At 37.1% G+C, this 17,412-nt stretch overlaps 1 protein-coding gene across 7 annotated transcripts in view; it reads right to left on the minus strand.

Annotated features, from left to right (window-relative positions):
- Positions 1 to 17,412, minus strand: part of IL31RA (interleukin 31 receptor A) — an 81,303-nt gene that overhangs the window by 44,767 nt on the left and 19,124 nt on the right. For all 7 annotated transcript variants that reach the window (XM_070246250.1, XM_070246247.1, XM_070246251.1 and 4 more), the window contains exons 3-4: positions 11,697 to 11,814; positions 8,399 to 8,580 (exon numbers count right to left, since the gene is read on the minus strand). In XM_070246250.1, the coding sequence (XP_070102351.1) occupies positions 8,399 to 8,580; positions 11,697 to 11,814 (300 nt within the window). The remainder of the gene's footprint in view (positions 1 to 8,398; positions 8,581 to 11,696; positions 11,815 to 17,412) is intronic.

A 17,412-nucleotide genomic window follows, 5' to 3' on the forward strand; every position in this document is an offset into this window, starting at 1 on the left:
AAAATTGAAATAATAACAAGCATCTTCTCCGATCATAATGCTATAAGGCTAGAAACTAATTACAAGAAAAAAGCTGAGAAAGGCACAAAGATGTGGAGACTAAACAATACACTACTGAACAAGCAATGGATCATTGAAGAAATTAAAGAAGAAATCAAAAAATACCTGGAAACAAATGAAAATGATAGCATGCCATACCAACTCATATGGGATACAGCAAAAGTTGTATTAAGAGGAAAATTCATTGCAATACAGGCACATCTTAACAAACAAGAAAAATCCCAAATAAGTAATCAAACTACACCTAAGTGAACTAGAGAAAAAAGAACAAATAAAGCCCAAAGTCAGCAGAAGGAGAGAAATAATAAAAATCAGAGCAGAAATAAATACTATTGAAATGAAAAAGGCAGTAGAAAGGATCAATGAAACAAAAAGCTGTTTTTTTGAGAAGATAAATAAAATTGACAAACCCCTAGCCAGACTTACAAAGAAAAGAAGGAAGAAAGCTCAAATAAACAAAATCAGAAATCAAAGAGGAGAAATAACAACAGACTCTGCAGAAATACAACGGATTATAAGAGAATACTATGAAAAACTATATGCCAACAGAATGGATAACCTACAGGAAATGGATTAATTCTTGGACTCCTACAATCTCCCAAAGCTCACTCAAGAAGAGGCAGACAATTTGAACAGACCAATCACAAGGAAAGAGATTGAAACAGCAATCAAAAACATCCCAAAGAATAAAACCCCAGGACCAGATGGCTTTCCTGGGGAATTCTACCAAACTTTCAGGGAGGATTTAATACCTATCCTTTTCAAGCTATTCCAAAAAATTAGCGAAGATGGAACACTTCCTAACACATTCTATGAGGCCAACATCATGCTGATACCAAAACCAGACAAGGACACCACGAAAAAAGAAAACTACAGGCCAATATCACTGATGAACATAGATGCAAAAATTCTAAACAAAATTTTGGCAACCAGAATTCAGCAATTCATCAAAAGGATCATACATCATGATCAGGTGGGATTCATACCAGGGACTCAGGGATGGTTCAACATCCGCAAATCAATCAACGTGATACACCACATCAACAAATTGAGGAATAAAAACTACATGATCATCTCAATAGATGCAGAGAAGGCATTTGACAAGATCCAACAGCCATTTATGATAAAAACTCTGAACAAAATGGGCATAGAAGGAAACTACCTCAACATAATAAAGGCCATATATGACAAACCCATAGCCAACATCATACTCAATGGGCAAAAACTGAACACCATCCCCCTGAAAACAGGAACGAGACAAGGATGCCCTCTATCACCACTCTTATTCAACAGAGTACTGGAGGTCCTGGCCAGATCAATTAGGCAAGAAAAAGGAATAAAAGGAATCCAAATAGGGAGGGAAGAAGTGAAACTCTCGCTGTTTGCAGATGACATGATCTTATATATAGAAAACCCCAAAGAATCCATTGGAAAACTCTTAGAAGTAATCAACAACTACAGCAAAGTTGTAGGGTACAAAATCAATTTGCATAAATCAGTAGCATTTCTATACTCCAATAACGAACTAACAGAAAAAGAACTCAAGAATACAATACCATTCACAATCACAACAAAAAGAATAAAATACCATGGGGTAAATTTAACTAAGGAAGTGAAGGACCTATACAATGAAAATTACAAGGCCTTTCTGAGAGAATTGGATGACAACATAAGGAGATGGAAAGACATTCCATGTACATGGATTGGAAGAATAAACATAGTTAAAATGTCCATTCTACCTAAAGCAATCTACAGATACAACGCCATCCCAATCAGAATCCCAATGACATTCTTTACAGAAATAGAACAAAGAATCCTAAAACTCATATGGGGCAACAAAAGACCCCGAATTTCTAAAGCAATGCTGAGAAAAAGAACAAAACGGGAGGCGTCTCAATCCCTGACTTCAAAACATACTACAAAGCTACAGTAATCAAAACAGCATGGTATTGGTACAAAAACAGGTGCACATCAATGGAACAGAATTGAAAGCCCAAAAATAAAAGCACACATCTATGGACAGCTTATCTTCGACAAAGGAGCTGAGGGCATACAATGGAGAAAAGAAAGTCTTTTCAACAAATGGTGCTGGGAAAACTGGAAAGCCACATGTAAAAGAATGAAAATTGACCATTCTTTTTCACCATTCACCAAAATAAACTCTAAATGGATCAAAGACCTAAAGGTCAGACCTGAAACCATAAGGCTTCTAGAAGAAAATGTAAGCAGTACTCTCTTTGACATCAGTATTAAAAGGATCTTTTCAGACACCATGCCTTCTCAGAGAAGGGAAACAATAGAAAGAATAAACAAATGGGACTTCATCAGACTAAAGAGCTTCTTCAAGGCAAATGAAAACAGGATGGAAACAAAAAAACAACCCACTAACTGGGAAAAAATATTTGCAAGTCATATATCTGACAAAGGCTTAATATCCATAATATATAAAGAACTCTCACAACTCAACAACAAAAAATCAAACAACTCGATAAAAAAATGGGCTGGAGAAATGAACAGACATTTCTCCAAAGAAGATATACGGATGGCCAATAGGCACATGAAAAGATGCTCATCATCACTGATCATCAGGGAAATGCAAATCAAAACTACACTAAGATATCACCTTACACCCATTAGAATGACAAAAATATCTAAAACTAATAGTAACAAATGTTGGAGAGGTTGTGGAGAAAAAGGAACTCTCATACACTTCTGGTGGGAATGCAAACTGGTGCAGCCACTATGGAAAACAGTATGGAGATTCCTCAAAAAATTAAAAATAGAGCTACCATACGATCCAGCCATCCCACTACTGGGTATTTATCCAAAGAGCTTGAAGTCAGCAATCCCAAAAGTCCTATGTACCCCAATGTTCATTGCAGCATTATTTACAATAGCCAAGACATGGAAGCAACCTAAGTGCCCATCAACAGACGAATGGATAAAGAAGATGTGGTACATATATACAATAGAATACTACTCAGCTGCAAAACAGAACAAAATCATTCCATTTGCAATAACATGGATGGACCTTGAGGGAATTATGTTAAGTGAAATAAGCCAGCTAGAGAAGGATAATCTGTGTATGACTCCACTCATATGAGGAATTTAAAAATGTGGACTAAGAACAGTTTAGTATGGTACCAGGGGAAAGGTGGGGTGGGGGGTGGGCACAAAGGGTGAAGTGGTGCACCTACAACATGAATGACAAACATTAACGTACAACTGAAATTTCACAAGATTGTAACCTATCATTAACTCAATAAAAAAAAAAAGAGGGACATCTACAGCAATACAGGCCTATCTCAACAAACAAGAAATATCTCAAACAATCTAACACTACACATAAAAGAACTAGAAAAAGAAGAACAAATGAATCCCCAACACATACAAGAAAGGAAATACTAAAAATCAGAGAAGAAATAAATGAAATAGAGACTAAAAAGACAATAGAAAGGATCAATGAAACTAAGAACTGGTTCTTTGAAAAGACAAACAAAATTGACAAACTCTCAACTAGACTCAGTAGGAAAACAAGAGAGCAGGCTCAAATCAATAAAATCAGAAATGAAAGAGGAGAAATTACAATGGATACCATATAAATACAAAGAATTATAAGAGAATACTATGAAAAACTATACACCAACAAATTGGATAACCTAGAAGAAATGAATAAATTATTAGAATCATACAACCTCCCAAAACTGACTCAAGAAGAAATAGACGATCTGACTAGACTAATCACAAAGAGAGAGACTGAAACAGAAATCAAAAATCTCCCTGGGGCCAGCCCCATGACTGAGTGGTTAAAGTTCTGCAGGCTCTGTTTTGGTGGCCCAGGTTTGCGGGTTTGGATCCCAGGCACGGACTTGCTCCACTCATCAGCCATGCTGTGGAGGTATCCCACATACAAAATAGAGGAAGACTGGCACAGATGTTAGCTCAGGGCTAATCTTCCTTGAGTGAAAAAAAAAGGAAAATTGGCAATAAATGTTAGCTCAGGGAGAATCTTCCTCACCAAACAAAAAGAAAGAAAAAATTCTCCCACGAAAGTCAAGGATCAGACAGCTTCTCTGGTGAATTCTACCAAACACTCAGAAATTTAATTCTTATCCTTCTCATACTTTTCCAAAAACTTGAATAGGATGGGGACACTTCCTAACTCATTTTATAAGGCCAGCATTACCCTGATACCCAAACCAGACAAGGATAACATAAAAAAGGAAAATTATAGGCCAATATCACTGATGAACATGGATGCAAAAATCCTCAACAAAATATTAGCAAATAAAATACAACAGTACATTAAAAGGATCATACACAACAAACAAGTGGGATTTATTCCAGGGACGCAGGGATACAACATCCACAAAGCAATCAATGTGATATGCCAAATTAACAAAATGAAGAATAAAAATCACACAATCATCTCAATAGATGCAGAGAAAAAACTGGACAAGATTCTACAACCATTTATGACATAAACTATCAATAAAATGGGTGTAGAAGGAAAGTGCTTCATAATAAAGGCCATATATGATAAATCCACAGCCAACATCATACTCAGTGATGAAAAACTGAAAGCTATTCCTCTAAGAAGAGGAACAAGAAAAGGATGCCCACTTTCACCACTCTTATTCAACATAATATAGGAAGTCCTAGTCTGAGCAATTAGGCAAGAAAAAGAAATAAAAGGGATCCAAATTGGAAAGGAAGAAGTAAAACTGTCACTATTTGCAGATGACATGATTCTATACACAGAAAATTCTAAAACATCCACCCAAAAACGATTAGAAATAATTAACAAATAAAGTTTCAGGGTATAAAATCAACATACAAAAATCGGTCACATTTCTATACAGTAACAATAAACTAGCAGAAAGAGAAATCAAGAATATAATCCCATTTACAATCACATCAAAAGAATAAAATACCTAGGAATAAATTTAACGAAGGAGGTGAAAGACCTGTACACTGAAAACTATAATATATAAGTGAAGGAAATGGAAGAAGATATGAAGAAATGGAAAGCTATTCCATGCTCATGGATTAGAAGAATTAACAAAGGTAAAATGTCCATATTACCTAAAGCAATCTACAGATTCAATGCAATCTCATTCAGAATTCCAATGGCATTTTTCACAGAAATAGAACAAGGAATCCTAAAATTTATATGGAACAACAAAAGACCCCAAATTGCCAAAGTAACCCTGAGAAAAAAGAAGAAAGCTAGAGGTATCATACTTCCTGATTTTAAAGTATACTACAAAGTTATAGTGATCAAAACAGCCCACCACTGTGAGAAAAACAGACACCCAGATCAATGGAACAGAACAGAGAGCACAAAAATAAACCAATACATCTATGAAAAGCTAATTTTCAACAAAGGAGCCGAGAACATACAATGAAGAAAGGAAAATCTCTTCAACAAATGATGCTGGGAAAACTGGTCAGCCCCATGCAAAAGAATGAAAGAAGACCATTATCTTACACCATACACAAACATTAACTCAAAATGGATTAAAGTCTTGAAGGTAAGATGTGAAACCATAAAACTACTAGAAGAAAACATAGGCCATTTGCTCTCTGACATGGGTCTTAGCAGCGTCTTTTTGAATACCACGTCTCCTCAGGCAAGGAAAACAAAATAAAAAATAAACAAATGGTACTACCTCAACCTAAAAAGCTTCTGCAAGGCAAATGAAACCATTGATAAAATGAAAAGACAACTCAACAACTTGGAGAAAATATTTGCAAATCATATATCTGATAAGGAGTTAATTTCCAAAATATATAAAGAACTCATACAACTCAACAACAAAAAACCAAACAACCCGATCAAAAAATGGGCAGAGGATATGAACAGACATTTTTCCAAAGAAGATATACAGATGGCCAACAGGCACATGAAAAGATGTTTAACATCACTGATTACAAATGGCTATTATTAAAAATATAAGAAATAAGTGCTGCAGAAGATGTGGAGAAAAAGGAACTCTAGTACACTGCTGGTAGGAACGCAAAGTGGTGCAGCCACTATGGAAAACAGTATGGAGAGTTCTCAAAAATTAAAAATAGAAATACCGTATGATCCAGCTATTCCACTTCTGGGTATTTATCAAAAGAATACAAAAACACTAATTCAAAAAGAAATACGCATCCCTATGTTGACTGCAGCATTATTCACAATAGCCAAGATATGGAAGCAACTTAAGTGCCCCTCAACAGATGAAGGGACAAAGATAAGATGGTATACATATACAATGGAATAGTACTCAGCCATAAAAAAGATGAAATCTTGCCATTTGCCACAACATGGAAGAACTTTGAGGGTATCATGCTAAGCAAAATAAGTTAGATGGAGAAAGACAATTACCATACGACTTCACTTATATATGGAAGATAAACAAACACATAGATACGAAGAACAGATTGGTGGTTACCAGAGGGGAAGGAGGTAGGGGGAGGGTGAAAGGGGTAAAGAGGCACATGTGTATGGTGACAGATGGCAACTAGACCTTTGGTGATGAGCACAATGCAGTCTATACAGAAGCTGAAATTTAATGATGTACACCTGAAATTTATATAATGATATAAATCAATGTGGCCTCAATGAAAATAAAGATATTGAAAAGATAACCCACAGAAAGGGAGAAAATATTTGCAAATCATATATCTGATAAGGAACTTGTACCTAGAATAGATAAACAGCTCTTAAAACTTAACAATAAAAAGACAGCACAACCTAAAAATCAGTAAAGGATTTGGATAAATATTTCTCTAAAGAAGATATACAAATAGCAAATTAGCACATGAAAAGACGCTCAACATCATTAGTCATTAGGTAAATGCAAATCAGAACCATATTGAGATACCACTTCAAACATACTAGGATGGCTATAATCAAAAAGACAGGCAATATCTAGTGTTGAGGATATGGAGAAGTTGGAACCTTTATAAATTTCTGGTGGGAATGTAAAATGGTGCAGCCACTTTCATAAAGTTTGGCAGTTCTTCAAAAAGCTAAAGACAGAGTTATCATTATTACCCAGCAATTTCACTAGGTATGTATCTAAGGGAATTGAAACATATGTCCACACAGAACTTGTACACAAATATTCATAACAGTATTATTCATAATAACCAAAAAGTGGAAACAACCCAAATGTTGATCAACTGATGTATAGATAAACAAAATGTGGTATATCCCTACCGTAGAATATTATTCAGCTATGAAAAGGACTAAAATACTGATAAATGCTACAACATGGCTGAACCCTGAAAACATTATGCTAAGTGAAATAAATCAGATCCAAAGACCACATATTGTATCATTGCATTTATATAAAATGTCAAAAACAGGCAAATCCATAAAGACAGAAAATAGACTAGTGGTTGCCAAAGGTTGGAGGAAGGGAGAAATAAAGTACTGGGGACTGGCTATTATGGGTATGAAGTTTCTTTTGGGGGTGATGAAAAGGTTCTGGAATTAGATACTGATGACGTTTGCACAACTTTGTGAATATGATTTAAAAAAAACAGTGAATTGTCATTTTTAAAAGGTGAACTTTTAAATGGCATGTGAATTATATCTTAATAAAGATATAATTGGTGAAATATGGTGGAATAAATATGGTGAAAACAAGTGTCTGAAAAAGAATTAAAAAGGTAAGAATTAGTAAGATTATTACTTTTTTTTTTAAGATTTTTATTTTTTCCTTTTTCTCCCCAAAGCCCCCTGGTACATAGTTGTATATTCTTCGTTGTGGGTCCTTCTAGTTGTGGCATGTGGGACGCTGCTTCAGCGTGGTTTGATGAGCAGTGCCATGTCCGCACCCAGGATTCAAACCAACGAAACACTGGGCCGCCTACAGCAGAGTGCGCGAACTTAACCACTCGGCCACAGGGCCAGCCCCAGTAAGATTATTTTTTAAAATAAGAGTTTTACTCTCTTTTCCTACATGAGCAATGATATTTTGAGGGGAAAAACTCTGTTTCTTTGAGTACAATTTATGGTACAAACTGCAAGAGGAAATCAGGGACCAGCAAAAATGTTTCTTCTCATGCCTTTTTTTTCAGTGATCAATTCCTTCTCTCCTTCCTTTTTTCCTTCTTTCCTTTCTTCCTTCCTTTATTTCTTCCTTCCTTTTCCCTTCCTTTCCTCCATCTCTCTCTTCCTTCTTCAATAAGAAAACAAATTTTCTGTATATCCATAACACACACCTACTATATCTTTGAGCTTTGAGTCTACTTTTGAGTCCACAGATATCTCTTTAAAAAGAAAAAAGAAGGGGGTATCTCTTAATAAAAGTATATAAGAATATCAAATGACACTTACCTATGGTATCTAATCTCCATTGTGTTATATCAGATTTAATTATACCGTCTGCATTTTGAGCTTCCACTTGAATGGTGTAATTATCTGGTATTGTTATTGGTGGAGGATAAAAAGAGCATGAGGTACGAGCTGTACTTGTAGAATTACCAGTAGTACAATGATCACTTTTACGTCCAAAACAGCTTTGAAAGAAAAAGTTATTCAACACAACTTTAGTACAGCAGTTTGGAATATATTAGCCATACTTAATATATTAAACACATATCTGTTAGTTTCACTCTGGGTTTCTCTTGAGAAGTGTATAGTCCAGAATTTAGTGTCCCTGTCTCCAAACTCCTTCCTCACCTCCAAAGAGAGATAAAAATTACCTGCTTCCTGCCTACCTGAGTTGCTATGAACCGTGGAGACCTCCTTGAAACCCTATGAGTCTATCAAAAGCTACACTCATAACGCATTTCCTATTGATAAAAAATAATGACTAGACCCCTGAAAATCCAAGATTCTAGCCTTGAGAACTTATTCTTACAAAATAAAATCAAAGACGATTTGTTAAATAAATTATGGTAAATAGATAAATTTTAAAATGATAGTTTTTAATACATCTATATTTATTGACATGAAAAGATACCCATGCTCAATTGTTGGTGAAAAAAAGCAGGATACATATTATGTACAGAATGCTCAAATTTATAGAAACATATTTACATAACTATTCTTAGAGATGTCTGGAAAGATCATCAAAATGTTAATATTGTTACCTTTGTTGGTAAGATCTGGGGTGATATTTTATGTTCTTTATATTTTTCAGATTGAATTTCTTGCCACTGGTATATATTGTTTTTGGAAAACTCATTACAATTATTTTCCTAAAGAGATAGATAATTTAAACCCTACCAAGGTGTAACTTAATGACAACAAGAACTCATATTGGTAGGAATCACATGCGTGGATATAGCTATCATCCACGTGGCTCTGGGGATTATGTAGGAGACGGAGTAGGCTGAGAACAGAAAAGGAGGCCCTTCTTACAAGGTGCCATTGTTTGCTGGGGCAGGGGGTGAGGGAGCAGAGCTTGGACACACAGCATCATGGGATTTTGAAAGTAGAAAGGACCTCAAGGGTTTTCTACGGTTATTGTGCAGTGCAGAAATGGCCTCCAGGGTAATGCTGTGTCCAGGTTACAAGTACAGGCTCTAGAAGCAGACCAGGTTTGAATCCTGGCTTTGCCCCTATTAACCCTATGCCTTGGGCAAATTTCTCAACCTCTTTGTGCCGTAGTTTTCTCATCTCTATAATGAGAATAGTAATATACCTATAGCATAGGTTTGTTCTGAGGATGAAAGGAGTTAATATACATAAAATACTTTTAAAATGTCAAGCACATAGTCTAAATGTGAGGTAATATTGTTGCTACTAGTACTATTATAATAGTTGAATATTTTTGTGTTTATTCATGCTAGAACCTTTGAGAAATACTCCTTCATCCCTTTTCTACACCTCTAGAGATCATTCAAGTTTCAGTTCAAAAACCACTACTTCCATGAAGGCATTCCAATCCCTCTTTTTCTTCTCTGAGGAAAAATCAATTCCTATTCTTTCTGGGCATCAGTAGGTTTTTGTTCCTACTACTGACCCACTGTAATCCACCCTCAGAGTTGACTAACCACAAGGAAATCCTTCCATTCTGCTTGGAAGAGATGGTCTCAGTGATAAACTCACAAAAATACAAGCCAGTCTGGGACTCTTGGAGAACCTAGCAGGCCTGGGGTCATCAACTGGGGCTGTGTATAGGTCTTAGGACACCCAGGGGTTTCCTGCTTCTACATGACCAGCTGGCAATAATAATGACAATCCAAAGGAAGCAGCGGAGGGGCAGGGGAAGAAATGACTCTTTAAAACAGAAATATAGGAGTAAACCTACTGAGGCTTACAGATTTTCATTCTACAGGCTCTTCCTATTCAACATTGGGCTTAGAACCAACAAGTCTGGGAGAAGATAAGTCATTTGGACTATGGATTATTGGGCTTTTATCATCCTTATTTTCTAAAGGAGGGGTTAGCAAACTATAGCCTGCAAGTCAGATATAATCTACCTCCTGTTCTTGTGTGGCCCACAGGCTAAGAACAGGTTTTACATTGTTAAATGGATGGGGGAAAACAATAATAAGAAGAGTATTTTGTGGCATGTGAAAATTATATGAAATTCAAGTTACAGTGTCCATAAATAAGGTTTTATTTAGGACAGTCAGCTCCATTGTATGTTTTACATACTGTCTATAGCAGCTTTCCTGCTACAGAAATAGTGTTGAGTAGTTTGACAAAAACCCATGTCTCTCCAGGCCTAAAATATTTACTATCTACCCCTTTACAGAAAAAGTTTGCCAACCCCTGTTTTAAGTCATCTCTCTGATATATTCATTGATATGCCAGTGCTGCAAAGAACACTGTTTACTTCTTTTCCTTTCTTCTCCTGTAAAACATGAAGTGGACCTTTCCTTACAACACCACTTACCAATTTCCAAGGAGTGAAAAAAAAAGGAATATATATGAGATCTTGCATTCAAAAACAAAACAAAACAAAAACTTGGAACTATAGACTTCCTTTTTGGAATGGAAAAGACTTAAAGATCATCTTTCAATAGTCCCCAACATGGGCCTCCTTATTCCTCGGGGAACATGAAGGACATTTCAAGAGCTATTTTAAAAATTTCAAAAAATCCTTCTCTAAAATATCTAGCTTTTGGCTAGGATTATAATAAAAATTTTATATTTACATTATAATAGAATTAGAATAAAAAGGGATATTTGTGGTAGTGAAGAATTGGGATTCACTGTCCTGGTGGAATATTGTTTGAGAGGGGTCACACAGCAAATTAGTAGCAGTCTGAGGTAGATCTGCCTCTTAGTTTTGGGTCTATAACCCTATTTACTATATCTGAATCCATGAATAATGGACAGTTTATAACACATTCTGGAAAGAGGAGGAATATAGTTGAATATAGTAAATAAACAGATTTTTCCACTGTGCTTATCACTGGTGACGACTCTCGCCAATCCAGCAGCTCTAGGAGGAAGCCATCATGCAGCTATACCTGCCCTCCCTCTGTAGCTGCAGATCCTGTCAGCATGGCTGCAAGTAGCCAAGATATCACCCCAACCACTGGATGCATATCGTGGTCACCCAGAAGCTGTAACTGAGAAAACATTTTACTTCATAAGTGACTTGAATCATGAGTGAGCCAGGAGCCTCCGCCTCCCCTCTTACTCCCACTGAGAGCACACAAGCTCCTGTACTTACTAAGTTCTCTTAACTGTGTACCATGTATCACTGGCTTCTTTTTCTGGACTCCAGGTGCAAGTAAAATTTCTCTCGTAGTAGAAGATGCAAGAAATGTTCTCAGGCTTAGCCAGCAGAACTAAAATAAAACACACAACTTCAGTACATGATAAATACTGCCAGCATTGAATATTTTGATGAAAATAAGCTAATCAAAAGCTGGATTTGTTGGTTAGTTGCTAGGTATAATACATTCTCCTCATCAGGTCCATGGAAAAAAGTCTAACTCAATCTCTTCAATTATTCCCTATGAAGAGCTGGATTTCTAATTTTTACATTCTTACTCAAAAAAGCAATATTTGAGGAGCAAACATTACATTAAGACACTGGGAAAATACAAAGTGTTAGTGAAATACTAAATAAAGCATCAAATGATAAAACCACTCTGGATAACTGGGCAATGGATGATGTAGGGAGAAGAGAAAAATACAAAACGTTGAACTATGCCACACTTCGACCTTATCTATCAATAATTTTTTACCAGGAGAGTGTATAAAAGAGAAAATTTCTGAAATATCTTCAGCTGTATTTTCATATCTTATAAATCTTTCTCCTTCTAGTTCCCCATCCAATAACATCCATCCCTTCATACAGAGAGTAGATACTACCTCTAGAACAGGGATCTAGACCCTCAAGGGGTCCAGAGATAGAATTCAGGGGTGCATGAAATTAAATAGGAAAAATTATGCATCTTTATTTTTCCTGAATCTATCGTTGACATTTACAAATTCCTTCCATCATGAATGTGGTCAGCAACCTACAGTAACATCACTACTTGTAACTTTGTCACCATTAAAAATCACAGTTACTTTCTGTTATATTTCAGTTGTTGCAGATACCATGAAATATCAAATACTATTGTCACTATTACTAAATTAAGGTAATTATGAGGTCTTCTTATTTAATGTGTTAATAAAAAAACACATATATTACTATGTTACAAATTTGTTTAATATTTTGATAATGTTGTTTTAATATAGTTGGGTTCCTTTGTAATCCTATACATCTTATTTATGCATTTACAAGTATTATTTTGAGAAGCGGTCTACAGGCTTCACCAGATGACCAAGGGGTTCACCATACCCAGGCACACATAAACACAATTAAGAACTAAGGGCAATTTTAAACCAAGGGCAACGTTCAGCTTTGAGGCTCAAACTAACTTCTTTTTGAGCCTTTAGTAAGAGTATAGCCTTAAGAATTAGGCATTTTTGAGAGAGGAAGGCAACTTCTTAAGTTACCTTCAGATGTTAAAGCAAAGCTTTAATGCTTCTAGGAAGGTAGTCCCTACCAGACAGGAAGTAGGGAAAGGCACATCACTTCTAACAAGTAAAATATTGTAGGGGTTGGGGGGAAATGAAAATAAGGTAGAGTAAAGGGCTCAGTTGTGAGTGTTCTTGGTGGAGCAGTACAAACACATAGATGGGTCTCATGAACCAAGGCCATCTGGGCTGGTGGCCTATTTCACCAGGCACAGCCTGGAGGAGGTTACAGGCCTGTAGCCTAGAAGCCTCATGTTCTGTTCAGCACCAACTCCAGAGTGGCAGAGAAGTCTTAACACTGCACTGAGGGTAGGCTGGGGCAGCTCTTCAGGTGCACTCCATACAAGTGAGTGCAGCATGCAGAGATCCAGAAGTTCACTGTGTCTCAGAGTAGGTGGTAAGGGGTGGGTATAGATGTATGGGGCTGGTCCAGGCCTGAGATTCAGATGAAGAAGCTTCTGTGCACAGGGGGACTTCAGAACCACAGGCAAACAACTGGGGTATGAACTTCAGGAGTAGGTGCCAGAATGATGCCCCAAAGCCAAGATAAAGCCAGTTGTCCTGCAGTAGATAGCAGAGGAGGGATAAGATCACAGCAGACAGTCCAGAGAAGACCATAGGGCAACACAAGGACTGCTCACATGATTCAGGAGCCCCTGCCCAAGACTCTGAAGTCACATAAACCCTGCTCATATACCCAGACACCATCTAAGCAGGAGTGGGAGAAAGGCAGGAACTCTGAAACAGTAAGCATGTACCCCAGAGACACTGAATTAGCTAAAAGACACCATAAACCAGAAGAAACTAAGACAATGTTAACAAATGTAAGTGCTACCCACTCCTCCCCTTTCTCAGCCCTACCTGGCTTTCCAAGGGAGAGGGGATTTTTGAAATTGATTAACTTGATTATAGCAAATAAAGATGCTATTAATTTTCTCTGCACATCTGACTAATACTGTATACATTTCAACTCTGTCAGAGGTTTTACTTTCTAATAGGAAGGCAGTAGTAAAGGGTTCCAGAATGGGTGGCATTCATTGTTTTGTTTAGGTTTGAGATTTTTTGGATTTGTACATACATTCACATATTTGCTCTACAAAATGCACACTGACCACATGGGTAAAGGAGCCCCTGGGAACGACAAACAAGAGTGAGGGAGAGCTAGGTGCCTCCATGTTGTGTCAACATTTCCAGCTCTTTCTTGAGAAGCTGCCTTCCTCTGAGTCCTGCACATGAACCTGAACCCTGCAGGTGACCCCTCAGTCAGCAGTTAAGTCAAAAGACTTTCTGTCTTTGCTACTTGCATGCTGAAAACCATGACAAAGCTGGTGATCTCTAATTCCAAATGATTAAAAAGACCAAAGTTAACCGAACCTGAACCAAATAATACTGCATTATTAAGTGGAGATTAGAAGCTAGACCAGTAACACATTCCTCGAAGAGCCCACACAGCTTGAAACTCTCCTTGAGGATTCCTTGGGTCAGCAAGCAGAATATTAATGATTTGACACTTCATAAGTGCCACTGGGAACATGGAAAATCCTACAAGACAGCGAACCAAGGGTCAGCCAACAACGCCCCTGGAGGAACAACTTTCACACTGACCGACTCACTCCCTCTTTCCATGGCTCAGAGATAATGGCTGTATGTGTGTGTGTGTACATGTGGGTCTGTCTCTAGTCCTTTGGTCAAGTTTCTTACAAATAGTCATCCAATGTTAGCCTGCCCCCCAACCTCCATTTCACTAATACCTGTCACACTAACTCTTAGCAGGATTTCCAAGGTGATCCTTTGCTGGAGATCAAGGACACAAAAAGCCTTTCCCTATCTCCCCAGAATATTCTTTGGTCTTGTACTACTCTCATTACGGCTCCCTACGCTTTTTTTTTTCTTTCTATTTCCTTCTTCATTCTCACGCCACCATACATTGGCTGAATCCAAAGCTAGCCACCAAAAAACTAAGGCAGGAATAGATCCTCATGGATCCAAATATAGCCCTACAAAACCTTGGTGAACCATGGTCTTACCAGTTTTTCCTCGAATACCTGTCCTTAGCTCTTTCAGAAGCTTTGATTAAGTTATATAAAAGCCGTAAGTCAGTAAAGGAGTTAAACATCTGGGTTCTAGAACCATCAGTATCCCCAGGTATCAGGAGAAGAGAAGGTGGTTCTAAAAACAATTTTCCACTCCACCTGAGCTTTTTATGGAGTTACATTTGTTTTGCCCTTACTGTTTGGCACATGGCAAGAGACAGCAACATTCTTACAGAGGCCACTTGATATTCGTATAGGGAAGGAAAAAATTCTTTTTCCTTTAACTTCCTGGGTTCTACAGCTGGGGTCCTGCAAAATTAGACTGACGAAAGACAGATTAATAAGAGAAAAAGAGTATATTAATGCATGCAATGCATATTATGCAAAAGAAACCTCAATGAGGAATAACTCAAAGGGATGGTTAGAACTTGGGCTTATATAGCATCTTAAGGAAAAAAACAACAAATTTATAGAGAAGAGACAAGAAAAAGAAAAGAAATTTAGGTTTTCAAGGGTGGCAAACTGTGGAAAGGTAAAATATATGTGGGAAATTAATGGAGCAAGGTTTGTATCCGTGCAGGTCCATCTTGGCACCAACTTTCTGTCTTCTTCATGGCCATAAAACTTCCCCAGGAGAGGAGGCTTTCAGCAGTCCTCATTTTTCAGAAGTTTCTGCTTTTAGTCAGATAAAGGAAGAACCAAGAAGGCTTCATTTCTTCTTCATCTATTGAGTCTCATTTGCCTCCAGATCAAAATAACCCTTATGTCAAAGCAGCATATTTTGGGGTGGCATATTCTAATCCCCTACACTGGTATTACAGAAGAGATCAGTGATAAATAAAATGAATGCTCAGTAATACTTCCAGTGCTTATCAATATCTCCCCTTCCTGGACATATGAGAAGAATTTACTTCCTTGCCCCCTTGAAATCAGGCATGGCCATGTGACTTGCTTTGGCCTCTGACATGAGAGGAGAACTTAAGTGCTGGTGCATGATTCATCTTTCTCTCCTCCCTCTGCCCCTGCACAACCTGAAAATTGATGCTGAGCTGGTAATATATTAGGATGGTAGAGCCTGCATCAGCCTAGGTCCCTGCTTACCTGTGATGGACATATAAAGTTTGTTGTTTTAAACACTAATATTTGGGGCTTGCTTATTTCTGCAGCATAAACAATGCTCCCTGATTAATGTAAAAATAGAAAGCCTAGTCTGAAAATCTAGGATTCTAAGACTTGGAGGAGGAATTAACTTTAACAGTTTTGCTGCTTCTTCTTGTGTGTCCTCATGACATTCTAATTGTGCATATGTATCTCAGGTCATTTTAGCTTCGTTTTATCACAAATTAGGGGGTTGGGCGAAAATGGAATAAAAAGGACTAAGTCAACAAACAATATTAGGCTTTACTTTAACTTTCTTGCTTTACTTATGGTTACCCGTTCCAGTTTCAGTTATCTGGTGTGACACACACATCTGAACTGCCTTAACGTTATGTAACAGAACTGCCATGGCTGGCAGAGCTTACACATCTATTGTCCTGCCTTTTGACTTGCTGGCAACCAGCATGTCTATTTTAAATCTTATTCAACTTATCTCTAATTAGAATTCAACTCTTAAGTGGAAGGAAATTGTGACCAAGCAATGAAGGGCACTTCACCTCTGTTATATTTTTTACAAAAACCCAGTAGTACTGGACAGTACTCTTCATGACTGTCAAGGTCATGAGAAATAAGAAAAAAACTAGGAAACTATCACAGACCAGCAGAGACTAGCGAGACATGACAATTCAATGCAATATAGTACCCCAAATTAGATCCTGGAACAGAAAGAGAACATTAATGGAAAAACGAGTGAGATCCAAATAAAGCCTGTAATTTAGTCAACAGTAATCTGCCAAATATCAGTTTCTTAGTTTCGGCACATGTACTGAGGTATTATAAGATATTAACAATGGGGGAAAGTAGATGAGGAGTACACAAGAACTCTCTGTACTATCTTCACAATTTTTCTGTAAATCTAAAATTATTCAAAAACAGAATTTTTATTTTTAAAAAATAGGTAACTGAAGGCTAATTTGTCACTTGCACACATCTATCCTCCCACAGCTTCAAAAAACTACATAACTATATTCCTACATTTCTAGAAATAACTATTTCCCCTATTTTTAGAAATAAGGGGTAATAGTCATAAATTTCTTCTAAGAAAGATTAGGAGAATGTTCTTGCTTTTCAGAGAATTTCCCACATGTAAGAGGAGCATTTTTCAAAATTAAAAAGATGTTCTCAATCCCCCTTCTTTTCTCTACGCTCATATCACTTTGGTGCTGTTGCTGTCAGTCTTTTGAAAAGTGTCTTGAAATAGAAGAGTAAGGCTGAGCAGAGACC

This window comes from Equus caballus, chromosome 21 (assembly GCF_041296265.1).
Source record: "Equus caballus isolate H_3958 breed thoroughbred chromosome 21, TB-T2T, whole genome shotgun sequence".
Lineage (NCBI taxonomy): Eukaryota > Metazoa > Chordata > Mammalia > Perissodactyla > Equidae > Equus > Equus caballus.